Source organism: Triturus cristatus, chromosome 11 (genome assembly GCF_964204655.1).
Source record: "Triturus cristatus chromosome 11, aTriCri1.1, whole genome shotgun sequence".
Lineage (NCBI taxonomy): Eukaryota > Metazoa > Chordata > Amphibia > Caudata > Salamandridae > Triturus > Triturus cristatus.
Window position 1 is genome coordinate 121,716,860 of NC_140594.1, and position 25,881 is coordinate 121,742,740.

General features: G+C 45.4%; 1 protein-coding gene and 1 long non-coding RNA gene across 4 annotated transcripts in view; one reads left to right on the forward strand and one right to left on the reverse strand.

The window, feature by feature from the left end:
• The window catches only part of LOC146783470 (serotransferrin-2-like), a 157,512-nt gene that overhangs the window by 77,945 nt on the left and 53,686 nt on the right, over positions 1-25,881 (reverse strand). The window contains exons 3-5 of the mRNA XM_085634023.1: positions 21,388-21,487; positions 18,363-18,539; positions 10,358-10,520 (exon numbers count right to left, since the gene is read on the reverse strand). Of these exons, the coding sequence (XP_085490149.1) occupies positions 10,358-10,520; positions 18,363-18,539; positions 21,388-21,487 (440 nt within the window). The remainder of the gene's footprint in view (positions 1-10,357; positions 10,521-18,362; positions 18,540-21,387; positions 21,488-25,881) is intronic.
• Positions 1-25,881, forward strand: part of LOC146783471 (uncharacterized) — a 55,078-nt gene that overhangs the window by 919 nt on the left and 28,278 nt on the right. Inside the window, exons 1-3 of one of the 3 annotated variants that reach the window (XR_014970564.1) lie at positions 7,128-7,268; positions 7,383-7,479; positions 21,113-22,118. This is a non-coding gene — a long non-coding RNA (uncharacterized LOC146783471). Of the gene's footprint in view, positions 1-7,127; positions 7,269-7,382; positions 7,480-21,112; positions 22,119-25,881 lie in introns of those variants that run through there. The other 2 variants (XR_014970566.1, XR_014970565.1) reach the window with 2 other exon arrangements.

The window sequence follows — 25,881 nt, forward strand, 5'->3', positions numbered from 1 at the left end:
TGTTCAGTTTTGTGAGGTGGCGTCGCCCGGGCTCTGTCAGGGCGTAACTAACACCGCCTGACCCCCGAGGGCGATGGTATAAGCCTCCTATCAATTTACTGCACCTCCTGCTTCCCACTCCTACAGTTTTATTTACTGCTGGTGCATTCTGGGACTTGTAGTCTTTGCTTACTTCACCAGACTCTTCTCATGGACTATTGCTTCAGAAAAACATGTTTCTTTTAAAAGAAAGTTCAGGACAGGAAAGTCGTGCCCTCCTCTGGTAATGCCAGATAGTAAATACCTTTTCCCAGGACTAAGGCCCCCAAAACATTAGTAAGGGGACTAATCAAGTTAAGCAGTATTCAAGTGACATCATGGCGCAATATCCTGGCGTGTGACGTCACAGCACGTTACATCACGGTGGCACATGACACTGCATGTGGCATCACTAAGTGACATCACAGGAAGTGGCATCATAACCCATGATCTGACAGGAAGTGGCATCACAAGAAGTGACATCGGATCTTAAGACCTCATATATATGTTTACCAGGTATATCATGAGTATATTTGAGTGCATTTCGAGATTTAACACATTAGATTTTGCGTTGAGGTTGTGCCAAAAATGTGACGCAACTCCGGGCCTCAATTTATACATTTATGTTTTAAAAATTCTGCCTTAGAGGAATGGTAAACAAGGAGAAACATGGCAGTAAACCTGTTGTGCTTAATTGGTTGCAAAGTCTGCATTTTATAATATTTTATAGGGTTAAGGCATCTGCTACACAGATTTTCGTGGGCCCAATAAATCTCAGGGATTAATGATAATGGTGAAAAAACTCTGGAGGTTAACACATTTGCTGGAAAGATTTGTTTTTTGTCTTGTCTCAGTTTTGGATTAAAGTAGTATATAGCATTAATGTGGCTACTGAAAACTGTGGCATGTAACATGCAGATGACAGATTTTTAATTTATGTAGATAGGTAAGTGAATTACTGCTTTTAGCACAGGTATCCTTTTGTTACTTGCAGTCCATAAATTGCAATCCTTCTAATATTGCACAGTGGGCTATGCAGGAGATGTGACTCCTACACCTCGTGGCCCTCACTGTCTCTTGCAGGTCCACTGGAATTGCGTGATTCTGTGGCCACTGCATTTTTTAGATAATTATGTATTTGCCACATAATCCATCATCTGCTGCATAATTTGCAGATATTAACAAAAACAATTCCGTCTGTAGTTCAAACGTATCAAAAGGTGCTAAACATGTAGCGACACATGTTGCTGTGCATCAGAAGTCACTTTGCAAAGGTTGACCGTTGCTTTCAGTTACATTTTGCTGTATTTGGGTCTTAAATTAGTACTAATAAGATGAAATTATGCTGCATAATTTACTATTCCAATTCCAGCGTTTGCAACAGTAGGGAAGGTTTTGGAATAGTAAATTATACTATTCCTTAGTTTGCGCGCCCCCTACAGCAAGTCGTAGAAACAACTTGAGATGTAATGGCTCACGTTGTAACAACGCGGTCATTGTAATGACCGCGTTGTAATCGCATGCGTTGTAAACATGCAATATAAACGCTATGTCCCCTCCTCTGGCAAGGTCCAAACTGCATACCTCCTCTGGTAATGTCCGATATTGCATGCCTCCTCTGGTAATGTCAGATACTGCACACCTCGTCTGGTAATGCCGGGTACTGCACACCTCCTCTGGTAATGTCCAACACTGCACACCTCCTCTGGTAATGCCAGATACTACACACCTCCTCTGGTAATTGCATATACTGCAAACCTTGAATGTTAATGCCCTGTACTGTATACCTTGTTTAGTAATTCCAGATACTAAACACCTTGTCTGGAAATACCAGATCCTGAAAACACCTTGTGTGGTAATGTCAAAAACCAAACACCTCCTCTGGTAATGCCAGATACTGCAAGTCTTGTTTAGTAGAGCACCTCCTTTTATAACACCTCACCTTGTACTACCAGCTACTACACACCTCCTCTGATAATGCAAACTTTTCAACATGTTCTATGGTAATGCCAGGTTCTGCACAGTAAGCGCTATATATATAAGCTTGGTAGTAACCCCTATATAAATAAAATTACAATTACATCTTCAATGGTAATTCCAGATTCTGCACCTCTTCTATGGTGATTCCAGATTCTGCACATCTTAAATTTTAAAACCAAGTTCTGCACGTTTTCTGCAGTAATAACCGGTTCTGCGCATCATCTATGGGAATGCCAGATTCTGCACGTCATCTATGGTAATGCCAGATTCTGCACGCCTGCTATAGTAATGCCACATTCTGCACATCTTCTGTGGTAATGCCACATTCTGCACCTCTTCTATGGTAATTCCAGATTTTGCACGCCTGCTATTGTAATGCCACATTATGCACATCTTCTGTGGTAATACCACATTCTGCACCTCTTCTATGGTAATGCCAGATTCTGCACACCTGCTATAGTAATGCCACATTCTGCACATCTTCTGTGGTAATGCCACATTCTGCGCCTCTTCTATGGTAATGCCTCATTCTGCGCCTCTTCTATGGTAATGCCACATTCTGCACGCCATCTGTGGTAATGCCAGATCCTGCACATCTTCTGTGGTGATGCCACATTTTGCACATCTATAGTAATGCTAGATTCTACACATCTTAACTGGTAATGCCGCACTCTGCACACCTAGTTGTTGATAAACCCAGGGTGGAGCTGCTGGCTGATTTTCCTTTTCTTGAACACCCAGCTCACCTCTGCTTCCTTCCTGGTCCGCTTGTGTGCACAGTGTTGTTCTATGTGCAAATGTGGGAGAGGTTGGGTATCAGGTTAGTTTCCCAGCGTTAGCTGATGTGCGTGTACATTCAGTGGTGGGGTGTAGGTTTCTTTATTTCTTTTTATCACATCGCTTTTACAGTCGGAGATGTCCTGGGGCTTTGCACCATGGGAATTTACAGATTGGGCTTCCAGGGCAGGAGGAAAGAGGCGCAAGGAAATCCCTACATCTGGGCAGGGCGGACAGGGGCTGAATAAGAGGCCTTGCAGGTGCAAGAAGACACCAAGGCAGATGGCGTGGATAGAGCTGTGGAGAAGTCCTGGGAGCACACAAAAGGTAATGGGAGGAGGAGTGCAAAAAGTCTAACTACTGGCAGTCACTCGGGCCACACTCCAACCCATCAGTTCTTTTGCGCAGCATGCCACCTCAGATTAGACCCAGTCATGTGCAAATCAGTCTTGACCCTGCTCCTCATGGGAGCAGTCCAGCCCAAATTGCAAGTCCTCCCTGAACCGGAACACAAGCAACCCAGGACTGGTTTCACACAGTTTCACCCTTATTGGGGCTCTTCAGTCGGGTCTAGCATGGTTCCAACAGTTCTGTTTTAAGGCCGAGCCTGGGCAGCGCAGGCGCTGTTCTGCGAGGCATGCTGTTTTAGAGTATGCACAGAAAGCTCTGCCCACCCTCTGCCCATATTTTTCGTTGACTTGTGTCTTTGTCCTTTGTAAATGCTGGCTCCTGATTTGGTAACCGGCTTGTTAGTCCCTCCTTAGTACCGCCTGTCTTCATTTGTTACCTCCCATGTGGGCTGGCCCTTTTACTTCGGTTGTTACACAGTCTGTGTTATTTACTCTGTAAGCACTGTTTTCTTTAATGGGTTTTGACCTACGATGTGCTTTCCTTATATTCAGTGCGCCATGCACGCTTTCACTTTACAAGCAGCCGGGACAATTGCAGTCGCTTGTTTGCAATGCCAATAGCTTAAACTCTCACAAATGCAACACCTATTGCTTTACAATATTTTTTTGGTGGGTTGTTTCCAAGCGCCCCATGCCGTGCCTGCACAGGGTCAAGACTGGTTTGCATATGGCTGGGTTCCAACTGAAATGGCATGGTGAGCAAAACAACTATGGATTTAGGCCCAGATCTCTGTACTGGGGTGAATGTATGACATTGTTCTGCATTCTGTCCATCAACTGTTGTTTTTGCATTTGTCAGCCCGAGTGGGAAGGGTATGCCAAGACGTGGGTCCCATGCTCTCCATGCCACTGGAATCAAGCTATCCTGGCTGATGAGGGGTGAAACCCCGAAACCGGTCCTAGGATGCTTGTTTCCAGTCCAGGGAGGACCTGGCTTGGCAGTTCGGGCTGGACTGTTCCCATAAGGCACAGGGTCAAGACTGATTTGCATATGGCTGGGTTCAAACTGGAATGGCATGGTGAGCAAAAAAACGATGGATTTAGGCCCAGATCTCTGTACTGGGGTGAATGTATGACATTGTTCTGCATTCTGTCCATCAACTGTTACTCAATAGAGGCCACACCCCTTTTTTTAGACACGGCTTTGGTGCGCTTGGAAACAAACAATACGTGCAATTTAATAAGTCTCACATTTGCGAGAATTTAAGTATTGACATTTATAGTGCCAATAGCGCAAAGTTTTGTAAATGTGGGACCTATTGCATTGCAAATGCTTGTTTTTATTTGATTTCCTGTTTGAGACCACCATGTTTTTTCTGGCCATCTAGAATGGGAAAAGTAATTTGGAACACTGGCCCTAAATAGGGTGGATGGTCTGACGCACAATGACCGAGAGCCAAATAGGAGATGGACTGTTGGCCAAAGGTTTCTGCCAGCACAGATGGTGGAAGCTTCGCCGTCTGAATCATGGCGCTTCCCGATCGAAAAAGAATGGGGGAACAGCAAGTTTAAAGTATGGCACCACTGCTGCTTTTTTGCAGCTCTCTCGCATCTGACAAAATTTAATGAGCCCCTAACTTTGTTTTTATATGTGCTAAACTCTATCTGATACACAATTGCTTCATATTAACCAAAAGGCGCTCACCAGCATTTTAGAAAACTCAGGGGCATATGCATCAACATTGGCATTTGCGATTCCTTATTAGCGATAAATAAGGATTCGCTAATAAGGAATAGCAAAAGGCTATGCATGTATGAATCGCTATTCAAATAGCGATTCCTTAACTTTCCTTAATTGCTACTAGCAAATTGCGAGTAGCAATTAAGGAATGCCATCCCAATCATTCCTATGGGCCTCCAGGCCCATAGGAATGAATTGGAGATTGCATGAGCAAATAGCGAGTACCAGTAGGTTCTCGCAAATTGCTCATGCAATTTCAAGGGTGTCAAAATGACACCCTATTGCACCCTTGAAATTGATATGTGCACATATGTTGCACACACACATGCTCTAAGGGCATGTGTGTGCGCAACATGAAACTTTGAAAAATGCACAAAAGTGCACTTTTCAAACTTTTAGCAAATTACCATGCAGTTCATCTTCATGGTAATTTGCTCCCCCTATTAGCGAATTCGCAAATTTTTTAACTTTCATGCATTGCATTTAAGGAATCCCAAATTGAGATTCCTTAAATTAAGGAATCTCAATTTGGGATTCCTTAAATGCTATCGCTATTTAAGGAATCGCTATTTAAGGATTCCTTAAATAGCGATTTTTGCTTTTGGGTTGATGCATTGGGATTGGGTATTTTTAACTCAATACCGGGAGCTATTAGCGAATCGGTATTTTACCGACTGGATTTTGGCTTGATGCATGAGGCTGTCAGTCAATAAAGAAAGAAACATATATAAAGTAATTCAGAAATTGATTATGAAGAGATTTATTATACGTTCTATAATTTGAACTAAGACATTCTTTTTTTGCAAAGTGGAAGTGGTGTTTTTTAGGTCTCGCCTGAGCCAGTGCATGCGCTGCCCAGAGAAACATTTAGTATACGGGTTTCCAAAGTGCTACCAGACCTCGCTGGCATAACGCTTGCGTTCACGCGAGCGTGCACGCACGCAGCCGCCAATCACTGCTGCGCGCGCACCACTCGCGTGCTTACCACACAGCGCGTCCCATCCTCGCGATCACTTTCGCTTTGATCATGATCGCGATTACTTTCGCTTTCACGGTCGGGTGGCCGTTACTTTTATGGCCGCGCGGCCAATGCTTGTTCCCTTTTGTTGCAGTTTCCTCTATTTCTCGTCCTCCTTTCCTCCTTTTCTGTCTCTCTGTTCCTTGAATGTTAACATAGGCCCCATGAAAGCGAAGTCCTGCTCCCCAGAAGTCTGTGCTCACCACCTGCTTCACAGCATAAATGAAGCACTGGTCAGGGCCCCTGCCAGAGTTTTAAGTACTCACCAGATCGTCACCGAAATCACTACTTGTCTGTGAGAGGGCATTTCCATCATTGGCAGGTGCTGGTTCCTTTTTAAACTTTTCGGGACTCCAGACCACTTGTTGGTGAGCTCAGCCTGCCCCGCAGAAGCAGACTGGACACTTGTTAATGGCTACAAGCCTGAACCAAAGGCCTCAGCGAACGGGATGCAAAAACACATTTTGAGTTTTGAACTACTTTGTGTGATGGTGTGAAATTAAAAACAAAGCGTTCTCCGTCTGCAAGAACCCTCTATTATGATTTGTGCTTGTGATGAGTCTTCCACAGAAAGTTTATTACATTTTATTTTATGTAACATACACAAAGCGATTTTTAATTCCAATCCAGAGAAGTTATGGCTTTGTGACCTGTAGGCCTGCTTTGGTATTTCTCCTGCAACTTAGCTCACCTATCTGTTCCTGTGTCTGTTCCTTTTAAAAAGCTGCTCTCTGTTACAGGAAAAAAGCTGTTGATATTCAATAATACTGATCCATTTGTTCGATGAATCATGAGTTTTGTGTAGTGTTTCATTTTGTTTTGTAGATAAATCCAATGCAGTGGGCATAGAGTGCACACTGCTTTGGATTTATTTACAAAACCCCTCCCACTTGTTTGTTTACTGTTGTTGAGTATATGTATGCCAATACATCTCAGGGCGTGTGCTCCAACTAGCACCATAACATGCCACTACATCAAAGTGAATAACATTTAAAAGACACACCTTTGAATAAAAGTACTGTGCGTTTTCGGACACAACTTCAGACAAGGCCGCTGCGGTTTGTTTCCTTGACGGAACCGTTCCGTCATGAGCCCGCCCGCGCTCGAACCCTTCAGCACCGCGGCGGAATTCGCCCAGCGCTGAAGGGGTTAAGTCTTCTTTACCGTCTCTTCTTATTTTTATCCCCACTAAACAGCCACCAGATGGCACTGGTGATTTGTATTTCCTTTTTGGCAGCGCTCTGTATTCATTTAAGAATAAAGTCTTGCTGTATCGTCCGATGTATGTATTTCATTCCATAGAAGAAATTCTACGCGTCGTCGCAGGCTGTGACCTGTGAACCCCGGAGATCAGCCTGGGTTTAAACTAAGCCTTAGTTCGAGTGTAAAGTTGCACTTTCTAAAAATTGCGCTCGAGCATCACTTTTTTTTTAATGTTCGTTTAAGGCCGCATTTCAGTGTGACTGAAGCAGATTGTTTTCTTTTTAACTTAAAATAGATGTCGGAATACCTAAGTGCCCTCCATTCACCTGAACATGGGAAGCAGGACTAATGTGGTCTATCGGACAGATGGCCGATGTCTTCGTACATAAGAGGTCTGTAAGTGTTGCTTTTTGTATGGTTTATTCTAGAGACTTCGGTTTTGATACACGTTCACCCATGGAAGCACAGTAGACGTAAAAACACTGCGCAAATAAGTGAACAGTTGGGAGGCAGCCTAGTTATCCCCTGACACATCGGTAAGGGGGCAATTACGAACAGCTCGTCTTTGTCAGTCACGTCTAGCACCGCAAGATGGCGTCGGCCATGTTTGCGAAGTATACAGCAGTTGTCACCGCGCACGGTGTGATTTTTGAAATAGGTACATCGGTCCTCATGGCATGGTGTACCCCACATAATGTAGTCCTGCTATCTCATCCTGGCTTCTGTTCTTATCTCATCACAAGCACTGCCCAATGAAACAAATACTGCCACATGTTTGTTTAACAGACTAATGTATATTTACCGGCTCAGAGGTGGAAATTGCATTGCGCTGCTCGTTGTTGGCACCTGCAGATAAGGCGGCGCCTGTGCTCACGTAGGCACGTAACACCGCAGGCCTGTATATTTGTTGATAACACCACCCATTGTGGTTGGCCTATATTTCTTTCAAATAGACAAAAATATCTCAGCATGGCTGGCCAAACCATACCATACAAAACCATGCCATACCATATTATACAATGACAGACCCCACCATACCATACCATACAATGCAGTGACAGGCCATACCATAACATGCCATACAAAGAGAGGCCAACCCATACATACCATAGTATACAAAGACAGGCCAATCCATACCACCCCATACAAAGATAGACCATACCATACTTTAAAATGATAACTCATACAATACCATACCACACAATGCCAGGACATACCATAGTATACCATACAAAACCATATCATAGCATATTATACAATGCCATACCATACCATATAATACCATACCATACAATGCAGTGACAGGCCACGCCATCACATACCATACCTTAGAAAGAGAGGCCGGACAATACCATACCATTGAATACAAAGACAGGCTAAACCATACCATACTATACAAAGAAAGGCCACACCATACTATACATTAATAAGCCATACCATACAATACAATACCATCTCATACCACACCATTCCACACCATACCATACAATACTATGCAAAGAGAGACCAAACCATACAATACTATACAAAACAGGCCAAACCAAACCATATTGTACAAAAATAGGCCAAACCATACCATACCATACCATACAATTATGCCATACCATACCACTCTATACAATGACAAGCCATACCATGCCATACATGACAGCTCATACCATATCATTCTATAGAATGAAAGGCCATACCATCCCATGCCACTCTATACAATGACAAGCCATACCATACCATACAGGACAGCTCATACCATACTATACAATGAGAGGCCATACCAAACGGAGTGTGCATGTTGCTTACATTTTCTGACTGCTATTGCTTTAGTTGTATTGCAGACATGATATTCCTTTGTGCTGCCTCTCTCCCTCCATCAGACCGTGCTGCCTTTACCCGCTTCCTCCTACCCTCCATCGGTATGCCTTTGTCACCCTCCATCCCACCCTCATTTCCTTGGTCCGTGTTGTCTTTGCCCACCTCCCTCCCACCCTCCTTCCCTGTGGCTTTTCACACCTTCTTCAGTATTTCTATCTTTGTTACTACTTCAAACACGCTACACCAGACTTAAGAAAGTTTATTTTCGGAGTGTGTATGTCACTTATATTTTTCTGACTTTTGTTGTTTTAATTGTATTGCAGAAATGATATTCCTTCATGTTGCCCTCTCTCCCACTGTGTTGCCTTTGCACCCCCAACTTCCGTCCCTGTGACTTTCGACCCTTCTCTCCGTATCGCTGTCTTTGTTACTGTGCACTCTCACTTATATTTTCTGACTTTTTTGTTTTAGTTGTATTACAGATATTCCTTCATATTTTCCTCTCTCCCTCCATTCGTTTGTGTTGCCTTTACCCACCCTCTCTCACCCTCCATCTGTGTGCCTTTGCCCTCCTTCCTCCTCTCTTTTACTCCTGTGGCTTTTGCTGAATGGCGGCCGCCCTCAATAAAGTGTGGTGGGGCGCAGGAGGGGTCGCCCGGGAAGTTGCTTGGGGGTTTTAGAAATAATGTATTATTTTAAAAATAAAAACTTACCTTCCGCCGACAGCCCCCTCCAGTGTCGCACCGCCTCTCCTCTTCTTCCTTCAGCTTCAGCCTCTGGGATAGACTCCCATCCAATCCCTGTGCTTAGTGTTTAGCCATGCAGCAGTTGATGTAAGGATATTGTGCTGCATAACTAAATACTTATAAGGTCCCAAAAGCGAGACCTATTGGCTATGCCAATGCTTGTTAATATTAATAAAAGGTGTGATGTAAATCTTTAGATTGTAAATTAAATAAAAATATCAACAATGGCATTGACAGGTAATATTAAGTCCATAAGTAGAATTTTAAAACTGCATACAATGAAATATACAGAATTAAAATAGATTTTGGTGAAATTAATGCAATAACATCACACTGAAGCGGAGACAGCTCTGCATTTTAATGAGTTACACGTTTCTTATCTGAACCTATTGCAATATACTCATCCCTTTGAAAGCAGAACATGCTCTGTCCTATATCTGCCGCCTTTGACCTCTGGATGACAGGCCTTCATCTGGAGATAGATGTTGCCTGTACCTGAATTAAGTTCCTGAGTTGTGCCTGATAATTATGGTTACTCCAGATTATAATCCATTACACCAGTGTCAAAGTAAATTACTCTGGTGTGTGCAAACAATAGCAGGCCTATTCAATGCATTTGTAGTCCTTATTGTGGCAGCCATGCTGTGCCTTGTCACAGGGACGCGTCTCTCGATTGCTCCACCCCACCATCTTAGTGCACATAGCAATGCATTACCTGAAGGCTCCATCGGAGCCGGAGAAGGGCTCGCTGTGGCTGGTTTCACAGAAGTGATTCTTGTCTCGGACATAGGATTTCTGTCCTTGACACAATGCACAAAGCTGAGGGATCAACACTCCTACCCCTGGGATGCAACTGGCATTGAAAAAATCACCAACAGCTTTATAAGGAGAAAAAAAAAGAAAAACGTGCATTCAATATATAAAATGTGTTAGGGGAGCTAGTCCAGGAGGCTATTAGCCTAAGTGAACATGCTTGGTCACTGGTCTACAAGGTAGACACTTCATGCAAACATATTAGTGACTAGTCTCTAGGAGATGCGAGCCACAAACACATCTTTTGATACTCTTTTGAAGATACCACATTCCTAAAAATACATTTGGCCACCGGTACTTAAAACATCCAATCTATACACTCCACTTAGCTCAATGATCTGTGACTACCTAATCTTGACCACACATGTTCACTGGTTTCAAGGTATTCAATCCAAACACACAAACAGAACTTAAGTCACTTGTCTACACTACACATAATCCAAACACAAGTATGGTCAGTGGCCTAATAAGATCCAATCCAAACCCCTTTTGGTCATGATTTAAGGGGAACCAATCCATACACTGCTGTTGGTGTTTAACACTGGTTTCAGGAGAACCAGTCCATATATACCTGTTTAGTCAATGGTTTCAGGGCATCCAAAGGAATCACAGATGTTTGAAAACTCATCTTCAAGATAAACACCCATCAAAAAACCCACAAACACATGCATGTGTTTGGCCAAGGGTCTCCAGCATACCTATTGTTAGTACACAATCAACACACACCCAGCATCCAAATCCCACACTCTTGTCATATTCAGAGCCATGCAAATATTTTGGCTAAATCTGCTAGTGACATTTATATCCATAGACACAGCAGATGGAAACAAATGAAGCTCTTTGGCACCTGAAGCACACACACTCCGTAGCTGTGGTACAGGGCTTCACACACACCTCTTCTGAGTATGACCGATGAATGCCCGTGCACCCCATATCTGCGTCAGAGGGCTTCACGCACACCCCTTCAGGAGTGGGACACCTGAACGCACATGCAGCGTCTTCCCAGCCGGGGTACCCATAAATGACTACGCCACACAGGGAGCTTAGTATCACACATCTTCATTTGTCTGCGAGTAACTGCAAACTCAACATTCTAAAGCAGCCTTCACTGCAAAACATTCTATTCATTACGTCATAGCTCTACAGAGTTCATCGGGAGCCATTGCCATTGTTAACTCACAAGATACTACATCCCCCCGTTAAACAAAAACTTACCAATTTTACAAAAGATATACACATATACACATTTAAATCTCTTCAACTAATCTCATTGGCGCTGTAATTGTTCGACCTGAACATGTCGTTCAAAGTTGAGACCTGTCCCCATCATGATCAAGATCTGCAAGGCATCAGCAGCTGCAGTCACTGGTGCTTCAGAATCAGTCTCTCCTTCATCATGGAGATCTAGTGAACTAAGAATCAAAAGCCGAAAGGGAGAAGAGTCTCTGGTAATAGACTTCCCAGAGTGCTGGGCAGGCACCATGTCTCCTTTGGTTAACACCACTTGGAAAGGTTCTGCATCAAAGAAAGCATCACGTTTTCTTTTCCTCGTCTGCAGTGCGAGCACTCTGTTTTCTCTCTAGAAAATGATGTTTTTCGCATGTTGTCTTCAGTCAGCATATGTTTTCATCTTTTGTTTCTGAACTAAGTCCCTTGTATGAGTTGCATTCTCATCTCTTTCTTTCTGATTGTTTCACTGGGGTTTCTTAGTTGTCATTGCTCTACCGAACATCAATGTTGCCGGCCTTTCACCGGTGGTCGAATGAGGTGTTGAACAATAAGCTTGAAATGTATAGTTTAACACAGTTTGTAAATTGAGCTTCTCAAGTGTAGCACGCTGCACAGCTTTCTTTAGTGTGCTCATAAATCTCTCACGCAGTCCGTTGTCCTGCGGCCGCAGAGGAGTGCTCTTTTGATGCTTTATACCCAGATTCTCTAAGAAGTCTTTGAACTCCCGGTTATTAAAAGGCAGGCCACTGTCAGAGTTGAGTATGGCTGAAACACCTTATGTCGCAAAGATGTTATTCAGTTTCTCAATGACTCGTTCTTGAGAGGTAAATGAGACATCCTCAATTAATGGTAATCACAAGTATAATCACGTGATGTCCATTGTCGAGTGGACTGAAAAAGGGAATGGCTATTTTCTCACAGGACTGCTTCGGGAGTTCTGACATGTTTAGGGTGTGTTGAGTAACTTTTGTAGATAGGCAGTTGCATAGATGACAGGCCTTTAATTCATTCTCAACTCGCTTGTTGAGCTATGGAAAACAGACTCAGTCTCGGAGAGCTTGTTTTGTGCCAACGATTCCCCTATGCCCTTCATGGGCCACTTCAATCATTTACTGCCGCAGACTCTCTGGAATCAAGATTCTCTACCCTCACAATATAACACACTCTTGAGTTGTGGACAGTTCAACTTTGACATTTCTGTATTTTTGATATTCACCCTCACTGGTGAGAGGTCGAGTGTGTTGGTTCCACAACTGATGTGTAATTATATCTTTCAACTTTAGCATGTCACTATCCTGGCTCGGGGCAGTGGTAATCTGGCCTAACAAAATGGACCTGGTGTGTTTAATTCTATGATGAAGTTGATATAAGCTTCAGCTGACTTGGATGGAGTGCCTTGACCTTGAAAGGGCACTCTGGAAAAGTAGTCAGCAGGGTTCTTATTCTTTCCTGGATGATGCACAATGTTATAGTTGTACTCTTGTAGCCAGAGTCCTCAACGTTCATCAAGGACTTTGGATTGCCAAACATTGTTAGCACAGCTTGATGATCCGTTACTAGTGTTAAAGCCTTCTGTACAGGAATACATCGAAGTGTTCACACCCGTACCACGGATAAACTTTCTTTTTCAGGTTGTAAGCATGTTCTGGTGGGAACAAACTCCAACTTGCATACGCCACAATATGCCTTTGAGCATTCGGGTGTCCACTGTGCTGTGCAAGGATAGTCCCTAACCCCACTGGGCTAGCGTCAATGACAACCTCTGTATGAAGTTTCGGATTGAAACAATCAGTTTCAGTAGCATTCTCAATGGCTTGTTTGATTTTCTTAAAACTGTTTTCACATTCATGGGACCAATGAAATGAAACATTCTTTTTTGTCAACTCTCTCAATTGAGCACTTACAGTGGCAAAGTCTTGTATATATCTAGAACAGTAGCTGACCATGCCTAGAAATGAACACACCACGGAAACATCTTGGGGGGGATCAGCATTTGACTGTGCTTGTACTTTAGCAGGATCCGGTGTCATACCCCCATCAGAAAAGGTATGGCCAAAGAATTTTAGCTTTGTCTTATGGAACGCACATTTGTCTGCATTCAAAGTCAAATCTGCTTCGACAAGTAAATAACATACTTGTGTAAGACCTTTATCATGTTCTTTTTGTGTAGCTCCGAAAACCAATATGTCATCGCTGTAATTGAACGCATTAATGACAGGCTGTATGATACCACGATAAACGTCTTGATACAGTTTTGCAGCGAATGACACACCCAAACGCAGGGCCTGATTTAAATCCCCCTGTGGCGGCAGTTACAAGTACTATGTTGTGCTGAGGGAGTCTCGCCCTCCGTATTTAGATGTGGGCTGGCTGAACCACCGTCCACATCAACAGACTGTTTTCCATTGTGTAAACAGCGCACCTTCATTGACGCGGCAGACTCCTCTGCTGGCTAACAGTACTTTTTCAGCGTCAGGCCAGCGGGTTAGCGCTGAGCCTATTTAGATTACCCAATTGTGCTGGCATTGTCCTAGCGGTGGATTCCTGATGGAGTGTGTCCCTGGTGGAGTGGAGACTGGTAAGTACTACTCACTAATGTGTCGCTACACATATGTGTTGTGTTTGCTTCAAAAATATATGTAGGTAATGTGTTATGCCTTTTTTTTTTACATATAGCATAGTACACACACAACATATATACACTATTGAATATACACCCACAGGCACCCCAAACACAACAACCACAATTACCACAATGGCAAAAATATTTTTTAAGTGTCAATACGGGTGTGTTCATTTTACCTTGAAAAGTTGTAAAATTAACACTAATGCATTACACATAAGAAAATATTTGCATGCAAGAGCAATGTTCAAATACGCGGGGCTCAAGCAAATGTTAACATGATTCATAGTAAGACAAGTGGAAAAGAGGCTCACATTGTATCCCGCCGACAACGGAGTTGATTAGCGTTGTGATCAAGTAGTAGCAGCACAGGAAGGACCTGAACAATGGGGTTAAAGATGAAAATCAAAGTGGGAAACAGTGTAAGTCTCTACCTTATTTCCTTCGATTCCACCAACTCAAGTTTGGTGGTATCCCCGCCACAGTTTCCCCGATAGAAAGGCACATGTGGTAATCCTGGTGGACTCCCTCCAACAGCTGCTTTTGCCTATGCGCTGTCGATGTGGGAGGAACATTCCGGTAGGGACAGCAGCACTCAGACAGTCTTTAGTCCATAGACCCGCCAAAATATCTAAATAGAACGGGCAGACCACCAGGTAGGCGGGTGGTGAAGCTCTCGGAAATGTGATGGTGATACCAGATCCGCCAAGATCTAAATCTTGGCCTGTTTCAATACAAAAGACTAACGCGTGTAGAAAAGGTTGGGATGTACCTGCAATCTTCTTCAAGTTCCAACTAATGATAAACTATATTTAAATCAAGGCGAGAGAAGACTTTTTCACCATTCAGTTGCGTTATCATGTCAGCAATGTGTGGACCTGGATGTCGTCCTCATTCAATTGCCTTGTTTACCTGATGCATGTCAACGCATATGCATACCGCTACTTCACTGATATGGAGGAGCTGTTTGACGAGGATTTAGATAACAATCTACTTCACTCAGTGTTGATTTGTCGTACCCGACGTCTTCGCTGGGCCTTGTGGGTGCATGCGTCAAACATTGCTTCTGGAACGCTCCGGCAGCCATACTGTCTTCGCGCTATAACACACTTGTTTTTCCCTTTGCTTTGTACACCGTCACAAAATGGTTCTTCTTCCCACAGCACTTACATATCTGTCCAATGGCGGGACATCCGTATTCGTGTGGAAACAAAAATCCACATCTAAAACATAACTTCTTTTTACATGTAGACATCATCTTGTGTCTTTCAGTCTTTTGCTTTGACTTGCTTTCCACACTCATGACTTATTCAGTCTTAGCACCTCTGGCCTTCATGTCTGCAGCTTGTCGATCGGCACGCACCTCAGCTCTAGCAGCCATTAACACTCGTTCAAGACTCAGAGTTTCTCTCAGCATTTGCCGTCTGCATAAATCAGAGAAGTATCCATCAATGACCCTGAGATGTATGGCTTCATCATGAACTTTATTGAATTTACAGTGTTTGATGAGTGTGTTAACTGTTTCTACAAATCCATCGATGGTTTCGCCAACTTACTGTCATTCTTTACTGAAACTATATCTTTCATAGTCAATCTTTGCCATTGGATTGAACTTGACATTCAAGGTTTCTCTATTCTGACAGTATGCGATTTCTTTGTCAGTTAATGGCATTTTCATTATGACTTCCTTTACGCCATCACCAGCAAGATTTATGAGGTATTTGCTAATCTTTTTGTTATAATTCTCTTCAAGTGCATCAATGAAATCTTCAAATGTCTATATCCACGTAGTACATCAGTCACAAATATTTTGCTTTTTGGTGGTATGAAATGATAATGGTGGTTTCAAGGAAGCAGCAGCATTGTAGACCAGAGTGGAACTTAATGAGGTAGGACATGGACGTCTTCCGGCCACTGTTTCTATCTCATTCTCTCTGTGCCCTTGTGACATACTGGCCTTTGGATCATTCTTGATAATAACTGGAAACAGGATTTTCTTCTTGGTCTCCATCGGAACAGCATCCTGCCACTATTCCGAAGCCCTCGCTGACTTTCACTCTTCAAGAACTGTGGAGTTGTTCTGAGCCCCACTCAGCGGCTTTGAGGTTCGCCTCTTCAGGTATGGACAGCTCTATAAGCACAACCCCAGGCTCTTCAGGTATGGACAGCTCTATAAGCACAACCCCAGGCATTTCTCCTTGGGCAACTGTGCCCAGTGCTGCGGTACGAAGACTCTTTAATTACTTCTAGTAAGCAGCCAACCATTGTCTTGTATCTGGCCACTCTGCTTCTGGCGGTTCTTGATTACCCCAGGGTGATGTCTGCCTCACAGCACTTGTAATTGCAGCATTATTTTGCGCATGGCTGTCGCTTTATAATTTTTGACAGGTTGATCTCTGGCTGGCAGCATTTGTAATTGTAGCGTTATCGGACAGTACTATGTATAACTCTATGTTGCGTAGTAGCACGGTACCTTTAAGTACCGCCTGACCAACAGGTACTGAACCAACAACGTGTAAATTCTCTGTAAATGCTTTCATTGTCAACTGCTTCACAGGGGCAGCAACTGCGCTTTGACTCCACATGCCTTCAGCTTCGATTCTGTAATTTGATGACTGCAAATGTGGCACGTATGAGCAGTTTGCCTGCACCATGGCAAACTCTGTGAGAGAGCACTGTCAATCTTAGGGTTACTTATCCCCTATCTTATCGTCATTTGTAGCATCTTCCCAGGTGGGGTACCCGTAAATGACTATACCACACATGCAGTTTAGTATCAAACGTCTTTATTCGTCTGCATGTAACTGCAAACTCAACATTCTAAAGAATCCTTCCATTGCAATAAACTCTATTAATTACGTCATAGCTCTATTGAGTCATCAGGTGCCAAAAGGGTTCTGTCAGTGTTAACTTGCAAGACACTACAGCATGCATACTCCGTGCCTGCATTAGACGGCTTCATGCACAGTCTTTCTGAGTGTTATGCCAGAACTTATGCACACCCTTCGTCTACGTCAGGGAACTACCTACACACTAATTTTGAGTGTGACACCGGAACGCATGCACACTCCGCGTCTGCCGCGGAGGATTTCATGCATACCCCTTCTGAGTGAGAAGGCTAAGCGCGCACACACCGCATCTGCCGCAGAGGGCTTCACACACACCCCTTCTGAGTGTAACACCTGAACACACACACCCTCCGTATCTGCAGAAGAGGGCTTCACGCACACCCCTTCGGGAGTGTGACGCCTTAACACATGCACACGCCGCGTCTGTGGCAGCCAGCTTCATGCACAGTCTTTCTGAGTGTGACGCCTGAATGCATGCACATTCTGCAACTGCAGCAGAGGTCTTCACGCACACCCCTTTTGAGGGTGACGCCTGAATGCAGGCACACTCTGCATCTGCTGCAGAGGGTTTCAAGCACACCCATTGTGAGTGTTACGCCTGAACACACACACACTCTGCATCTGGGAAGATGGCTTTGCACACACCTCTTTTGAGTGTGACACCTGAATGGATGCACAACTCCTCTCTTTCAGATTGTCCTCTCACCCTCTCTTCTTTCTTTCACTGCCTCCGTCACTGTCCCATCTCCCTTGCTTCTTCTCTTACTCTATTTTCTTTCTCTCAATCTTTTTTCTCCTCTCTGTCGTTCTGTCTCCCTCTCTCTCCATTTCTCTCTTCCCCTCTCTCTCTCGTTTCTCTCTGTCTAATATAGCTCCATCTTTCTTTGTCTGCTCTCTGTTCGTGACTCTTCCACCATCTATTTCTTTTTTCTCACTGTCTTATGTGCTTTTTACTCTCTTTCACAAACACATTATCCTCTCTTTCTCTCTCTGATTTCCTCTCTTTGTCTGTCTTGCCTCCATCTCTGCTCAGTCTCTCCTCAGTCCCTTTCACTCGTCTCTCTGTCCTTCTTTCTTCTTCATTCTCTTATCTCGCTCTTCTCTCTATTGTCCAGTATTTTTTCTTTTTTTCCTTTCTCGGGTTGCACATGTACCCCCTTAGCTCTACCTCTCCATGGGGCTCAATCTCACACACACCCACCCACCTTTGCTCAGTGGCTGCTCCTTGTTCCAGTAAATATAGTTATTTGCCAGCAGGAATCCTAAAGGAATATTCCAGCCCGACGTCCACTTGGCACCATTGTGGCAACTTCGCACTCCTCTGAGCCTCTGAATATTTAGGGTTCCCTTCTTCGCGACAGCCACGGCCAACACACAGCTGCCTGGTGGTGGAAGGAGAGAAAGAGAATTTGTTGACACAGGCATCAACACCCAACTCCTCAAGAGACTCCAAACCATACAGAACGCAGCAGCCCATCTTGTCCTCAAACTCCCCAAAAGGAACCACATCGCCCCCCCACCTCAGGAAACTCCATTGGCTCCCTCTCCAGAAGAGAGGCCAGTTAAAGATTCTGATACACACCTAGAAGTCCCTAAATGACCAGGGACCAGCATACATCAACCACCGTCTGAGATTCCACCAATCCACCAGACACCTACGTTTTGCCACCCTGGCCCTCACACACACACCCCCCGCAACCGTCAAAGCTACAGCGGAGGTCGTTCCTTCTCCAACCTTGCCGTCAAGGTCTGAAACGACCTACCCATCCACCTACGAACATCACGCTCCCTGGCAGATTTCAGAAGGGGACTCAAGACCTGGCTCTTTGACTGAGGAAAGAAAGTGAAACCTCAGCACCCAGATACCCTCAGGGGTGATGAGCTGCGCTTTATAAATTATTGATTGATTGACTGATTGAATGGTGTTCGAAGGAGACAAGGGGCAAATTGTTATTTACTAATAGCAAACTATCCGCATCCTAGGTGCAGATTACCTATTAATGGAGAATTCACTAGAATATAAGCAATGACCAAGTCACCCCTTCACTCCATCCAACACAAGAGGATTCTCAAAGCTATTCTGAAAAAAAAATATATATATAGAGAGATTGGCACATGATGCCACTGAAATGCAGGACTTGGGCCTGTAGTGATTCAAAGAGTTGGTGGTGGGCAAATAAATCCAATCTGGGAGTGGGCTACTAATTCTTTGTAACTGCCTGCGTAGTTTCCTTCCTAGAAATAAGATGCATAAAAGACTTAGCTCCCATTAGCTTCTTCACTGACCCCCACTGTGAGATGTTGTCGAATGGTTTCATTGTGGATATTGAAGACCCAAGTTCTAATTCTGGCTTCCCATTAATCGGGTCATCTTTAGCAAATCAAGTGTATTTCCCTGTTCTTCAGTTCCCTTATCTGATAAAACTGGGGCACTTCGCAACAGACTAGTTCCAGTATTGAAATCTACTTTTGAAAACCTGGACATGTACACTTGAGTCTTCTCCTCTAAATCTTTGGTTTTATTTTATAATTCCAACTATCCTTATGCTCCCACCAGCAGTGTCCACCAAGGACTTGCTTTCTGTGGTCCGTAGATATTACGGCCAGTGCCAAATTTGGGTCGCAACCCTAAAGCTCCACCCGACTCTGAAAGGAAAGTCTCATGCTACTTGGTCACCTGAGCCAGCTGTCCATTGGTGTAGCGTACACTCATTCACCAAGAGCTTTGTCTTTGAGGGCCTTTATCAAGGTGTATCCTAACAGCTTCAGTTTCAAAAGGCATCAAAACCTTCTTCTGTCCACTGTTACATCTGAAATCATACAATACCACTTCCTACTACATCCCCGCATTGATGACAGAACCGTTTTGTTGGCTAGTCACTCTTTCCACATGGGAAGCTGGGCTTCACTGATCGCGGTTCCTCCGCTCACATCTCGACCAATCTCTTTTCTTTAACTATCTTCCTTCACCAGTTTGAATATCCTTACATTATGGCCTGAAGGTGTTGTACCTTCCACAATCTTGCTCTTCGACTCCTGCCCACCCTTAGGGACCAGCTTGGAATCTAAGGACAGTTTCATCTATGGCTGAAGGTATCTCTCCTGGTCTGAAGTTGTCGCCCCATAGACACCCTCATAATTTGCCCAAACTCACTTGGCCAGAGGCGACATCATGGTGGCTTCGTGGAAACACCACCCTATACATTTTATTTCTGAAAACAGCATAAAATGGGAAATAATTCATCAATTTTTGGCTCACAGGCTCCAGGGTACTTTAAAAAAAGATCAATAAACTATAGGCACTAGGGGGGAGGAGGAGGAGGGAAAGATATGCAATACCAAATGTCATGATGGATGCATGCATAAACCATCTGTGATTTCCAAAAATAAAACCTATGTACGGAAGTGCGTCTACCTGTGCGTAATGTAAGCGAAACATGTTGATCTAATCCCTATGCATATTTTCCAACTGGGCATTCTTACCTCGGGGTACCGAGAGAAGAAGCAGAGGGCTGGCCAAGGGCATGAACTGCAAGTTCTCATTGTACATTGGTGTTCCCCAAGGGTTAGACATGTCCTTGCTTCACTTGTTTGGGAACTTCAGTTACACACAACGAGCAGAAAGTAGAGTAAAGTCCTGACATCCACACAGCAAGGGACACAAGAAGGGCAAATAAATGTATACAACCAAAGAAATGAAAAACAAAATATGTTTTGGAATTAATGTACTTCCATACAGTAATGTGCGTAGTACAGCACATTGAGCAATTATATGGATAGGAATATTGGAGATAGCCACAATGTACATGAATAGAATACAATTATGCATGCAATACACACACTGTGTACATTATGCATGAAGTGGTCATAAATGTATGTATTAGCCAAAAGATCTAACTTATCTATAGGTGTAAATGTTCTTCACTCTTTATATAAGTCTTACTTTTTGCTACAGATGGATTCAGTGCCAAGTCATGGGATTCTAGGCATAGGAAGGCACAAGGACTGCGTAGTGCTTACTATCCTAACTTGTATGTTCATATTGGGCTTTGGCTACATAATGCAAGAGATGAGCAGGAGCCGTCTGGGATCATTTCCTATCAACCCTCATCTCAGGGACTGCACAAGGGTATCAAGGATGGTACAGAATGCAGCTTGGAGATCTTCCCCAAGACCTTGCGGGACTCCCTAAGACGTGTGTATATTAACAGTGGCCCTGAAAACACCCACCTTCCTCGTAGACTTCCTTGGCCACCACCACAAGATCGTACAGCTTCACAGCTGTGTAAACATCGCCCGCATCTAAGGAGACGGCATCTGCTTTGTTTGCCTGTGGACATTACAATGCATAATAAAAGTTAAGATGGTGTGCTGTTGGATGTTGTCTGGAGAGAAACAGCACTACCAACAATGGAAATTTGTAACCCCGCCCTACATGCATACATGCATTGTTGTACAGTGTGAAGTGCTGTCATGTTGACATTAGAGTGAGCTTCTGATGCGCTTGTAGGCCCTTGCATGCTTTTGGTATTTGTATGGTCTAGAGTTTGATGTACCTCATGTGTTCCCAATGGAGATGCTCATTAGCATTGGCTTGTCTCTGGTGTCCTCCTAAGTTCAGGGTCAATTGGCTCTTGTCTTAAACCAGATAAACAAGTTCATTCATTATCTTTTCATACACCCAGGACTCTGAGTTACATTTTCCTTTTCTACAGGGTCCCTCAATGCATCTTTTTTAAAGCCCCTGAATCGCTGACTGGTACGCTGTCTGTAAGCCCAATCTCTCTGCAAGACGAGCTTCAAACCTATCTGTCAAGGATACTCAGGTCAAAGGTAGCACTTCTAGTCACCACTTACAGGTATTGAAAGAATTGCATGTGTGTGTAGCTTCTTCAGTGCAGCCCGCCAAGCTTTAGAACACCGCTGTGACCCTGATAATAAAGAAAACTCATCATCCACCTCCACGTCCGAAGATTGCTCATGACTTGGACCTCTCATCTAGTCAGCATGGCATGCCACTAGTGACAACCACGAAATTTCATGAAGCCACAGAACATTCTAACAAGCATTTGCAATGCAATAGGTCTCGCATTCGCGAGAGTTTAAGCTATTGGCATTGTATATGACAACGCCTTTTATTGATCTGTTTTGATAATGAACACATAAATGAAAGGCATTGTCATTTACAATGCAATAGATCAAACTCTTGTAAATGCGAGACCTATTTAATTTCAAATAAGCGGCCTCCATTGTCCCGGGCTGCTTGGAAAGTGAAAGCGTGCACTGCGCGCTGAATGTTGCAGGAAAGCATGTCGTGCCTACAGTAGGAGAAACTCATTAAAGAAAATAGTGCTTCCAGACTAAATAAGACATACTGTGTAACAACAGAAGTAAAAGGGCCGGTCTTCATGGGAGGTTACCAATTAAGACAAGAGGGGACTAAGGAGGGACTAGCAAGCCTATTAATGAATCAGAAGCCAGCATTTATAAAGGGCAATGACACAAGCCAATGGAAAATATGGGCGGAGCTTCAAGTCTATACTCGAATACAGCATGCCTCACAGAGCAGTGCATGCGCTGCCCAGGCTCGAGCTAAAAAACAGACAATCTGTGACAATGTGACTGCAGTGCTTAAGGCTAGAACCTTAGGCGTTATCATTCATTTCAATTCACTGTGTGACAATCGTAAGATGTTATTAACGCTTATTTTCTTTTTCAAAGTACTAAGTCTGGCATGTGTTCACTGTTGACTGTCGACCTAGTGCTCACTGTGTCTCAGCGTGTGCACCACCTCTCATGAGCTTTCTTTCGTAGACCCAGTACTCAGGCGTACTGCTGAGTAGAGGGAACACGTAGGCTTCACCTATCACATGCCTATGTAGTCCCAATGATGCCAAGGAATACTGAAAAGACCTGACAGGGGTTATGTTACGTGATAACCATTTGTATAGTGCATAGATCAATCAATCAATCAATCATGGAATTTGTATCGCGCGCTACTCACCCGGAAGGGTCTCAAGGCGCTTGGGGGAGGGGGTCTGCTACTGCTCGAATAGCCAGGTCTTGAGCTGTTTCCTGTAGGCGAGGTGGTCCTGGGTCAGCCGCAGGTGGATGGGCAGGGAGTTCCATGTCTTAGCCGCCAGGTAGGAGAAGGATCTTCCTCCGGCGGTAGCTCTCTGGATGCGAGGGACGGCGGCGAGGGCGAGGTACGCGGATCGTAGCTGGCGGGTGGGCGTGTAGAAGGTCAGGCGGTTGTTGAGGTACCTTGGACCCCGGTCGTGGAGGGATTTGTGTGCGTGGGTGAGGAGTCTGAACGTGATTCTCTTGTTGACAGGGAGCCAGTGCAGGTCTCTCAGGTGGCTCGAGATGTGGCTGCGTCGGGGGACGTCCAGGATGAGTCGGGCGGAGGCGTTCTGGATACGCTGGAGTCTTTTCTGCAGCTTGGCTGTGGTTCCGGCGTAGAGGGTGTTTCCGTAGTCTAGTCGGCTGGTGACGAGGGCCTGGGTGACCGTCCTCCTGGTTTCGGTCGGGATCCATCGGAAGATCTTGCGGAGCATGTGGAGGGTGTGGAAGCATGATGAGGAGACGGCGTTGACCTGTCTGGACATCGATAGGGAGGAGTCCAGGATGAAGCCTAGGTTGCGTGCGTGGTCCGTTGGCTTGGGTGCAGTGCCTAGGGCCGGGGCCCACCAGGAGTCGTCCCATGCGGAGGGTGATGGTCCAAGGATGAGGACTTCTGTCTTGTCTGTGTTCAGTTTCAGGCGGCTGATGTTCATCCATTCGGCGACGTCTTTCATCCCTTCGTGTAGGCTGGCTTTGGCGGTGTCGGGGTCTCTGGTGAGGGAGAGGATGAGCTGGGTGTCGTCGGCGTAGGAGATGATGTTGAGGTTGTGTTGGCGTGTGATGGCAGCGAGGGGTTTCATGTAGACTTTGAAGAGGGTGGGGCTGAGCGACGATCCTTGCGGGACGCCGCAGATGACTTCGGTGGCCTTAGAACAGAACGGAGGGAGGCGTACTCTCTGTGTTCTGTTGGTGAGGTATGAGGTGATCCATTCCAGAGCCTTCCCTTGGATGCCGGTGTTGTTGAGGCGTTGGACTAGGGTACGGTGGCAGACAGTGTCAAATGCTGCGGAGAGGTCTAGGAGGATGAGTGCCGCTGTTTCTCCGTTGTCGAGCAGGGCTCGGATGTCGTCGGTGGCTGCGATGAGGGCGGTCTCGGTGTTGTGGTTGGCTCTGAATCTGGACTGTGATGGGTCGAGGGATCCGTTCGTCTCGAGAAAGGCGGCCAGTTGCTTGTTGACGACCTTCTCGATGACTTTGGCAGGGAAAGGAAGGAGCGAGATGGGGCGGAAGTTCTTGAGGTCGGTCGGGTCCGCTGTTGGTTTCTTCAGCAGGGCGCTGAGCTCGGCATGCTTCCAGCTCTCCGGGAAGGTGGCTGTGTCGACGGAGGTGTTGATGATGTCTCGGAGGTGGGGTGCGATGGTGGAGTCTGCCTTGTTGAAGACATGGTGGGGGCATGGGTCGGTCGGAGATCCGGAGTGGATGGTGTTCATCATGCGGCCCGTGTCTTCGGTGGTCACCTCGGTCCATGTCTGGAGGGTGGCGGCGAGTTGCGCAGGTTCGACCAATGGGTGCGGGGGTGGTGCGCCAAAACTGTTGTGGATGTCGGCAATCTTGCGGTGGAAGTACGAGGCGAGGGAGTCGCAGAGGTCCTGTGAAGGAGTGATGTCGTTGTTGCCGGTGCTGGGGTTGGAGAATTCCTTGACGATGTTGAAGAGCTCCTTGCTGTCATGGGCGTTGTTGTCCAGTCGTTCCTTCAGAGATTTCTTCTTGGTGGTGCGGATGAGCTGGTGATGTCTGCGGGTGGCGTGTTTGAGGGCGGTCATGTTGTCGGTGGTTTTGTCGAGGAGCCAGGCCTTCTCGAGGGTGCGGCAGGCCTTTTTGGAGTCCTTGAGTTCGTTGGTGAACCAGGGGGCCTTCTTGCTTCTGGGCCTGGTGAGTGGGTTCTTCAGTGGGGCGAGGTCATCGGCACAGGAGGTCAGCCACTGCGTGAGGTTGCGGGCTGCTGCGTTGGGGTCCGTTGTCCTGACTGGTGGATTGTGGCTGAGGGAGGTGGCGAGCTGGTCGGCGGTGATCTTGCTCAAGTTTCTGTGGGGAGCCTGCTTCGGGTGGTGGCGGACCGCGTTCTTTCTGAAGCTGAAGTGGACGCAGTTGTGGTCAGTTCAGTGAAGTCCGGTGGAGTGGTTGAAGGTGATGTGCTTGCTGGATGAGAAGACGGGATCGAACGTGTGGCCAGCGTAGTGGGTGGGGGTGTTGACCAGTTGCTTGAGTCCGAGGTTGGCGAGGTTGTCCAGCAGGGCGGTGGTGTTGCGGTCCTTGTTGTTCTCCAGGTGGAAGTTGAGGTCCCCGAGGAGGATGTAGTCGGTGGATGGGAGGGCGTGTGGGCTGATGAAGTCCGTGATGTCTTCTCAGAATTGTGTGCGAGGTCCCGGGGGTCTGTAGATGAGGGTGCCTCTGAGGGTAGTCTTGGGGTCGGTGTGAATCTGGAAGTGCAGGTGCTCGGCGGCGTTGAATGCGTCGATGGAGTCAGTCGAGATGCGAACGGTGCTTTTGTGTACGATGGCGATACCTCCTCCGGTCTGGTTGACGCGATCCCTCCTGATTCTAGACTGCCACACGTATGGCCTCTTAGAGCTGTAAGCGCAGTTCCATACAATTTTCAGG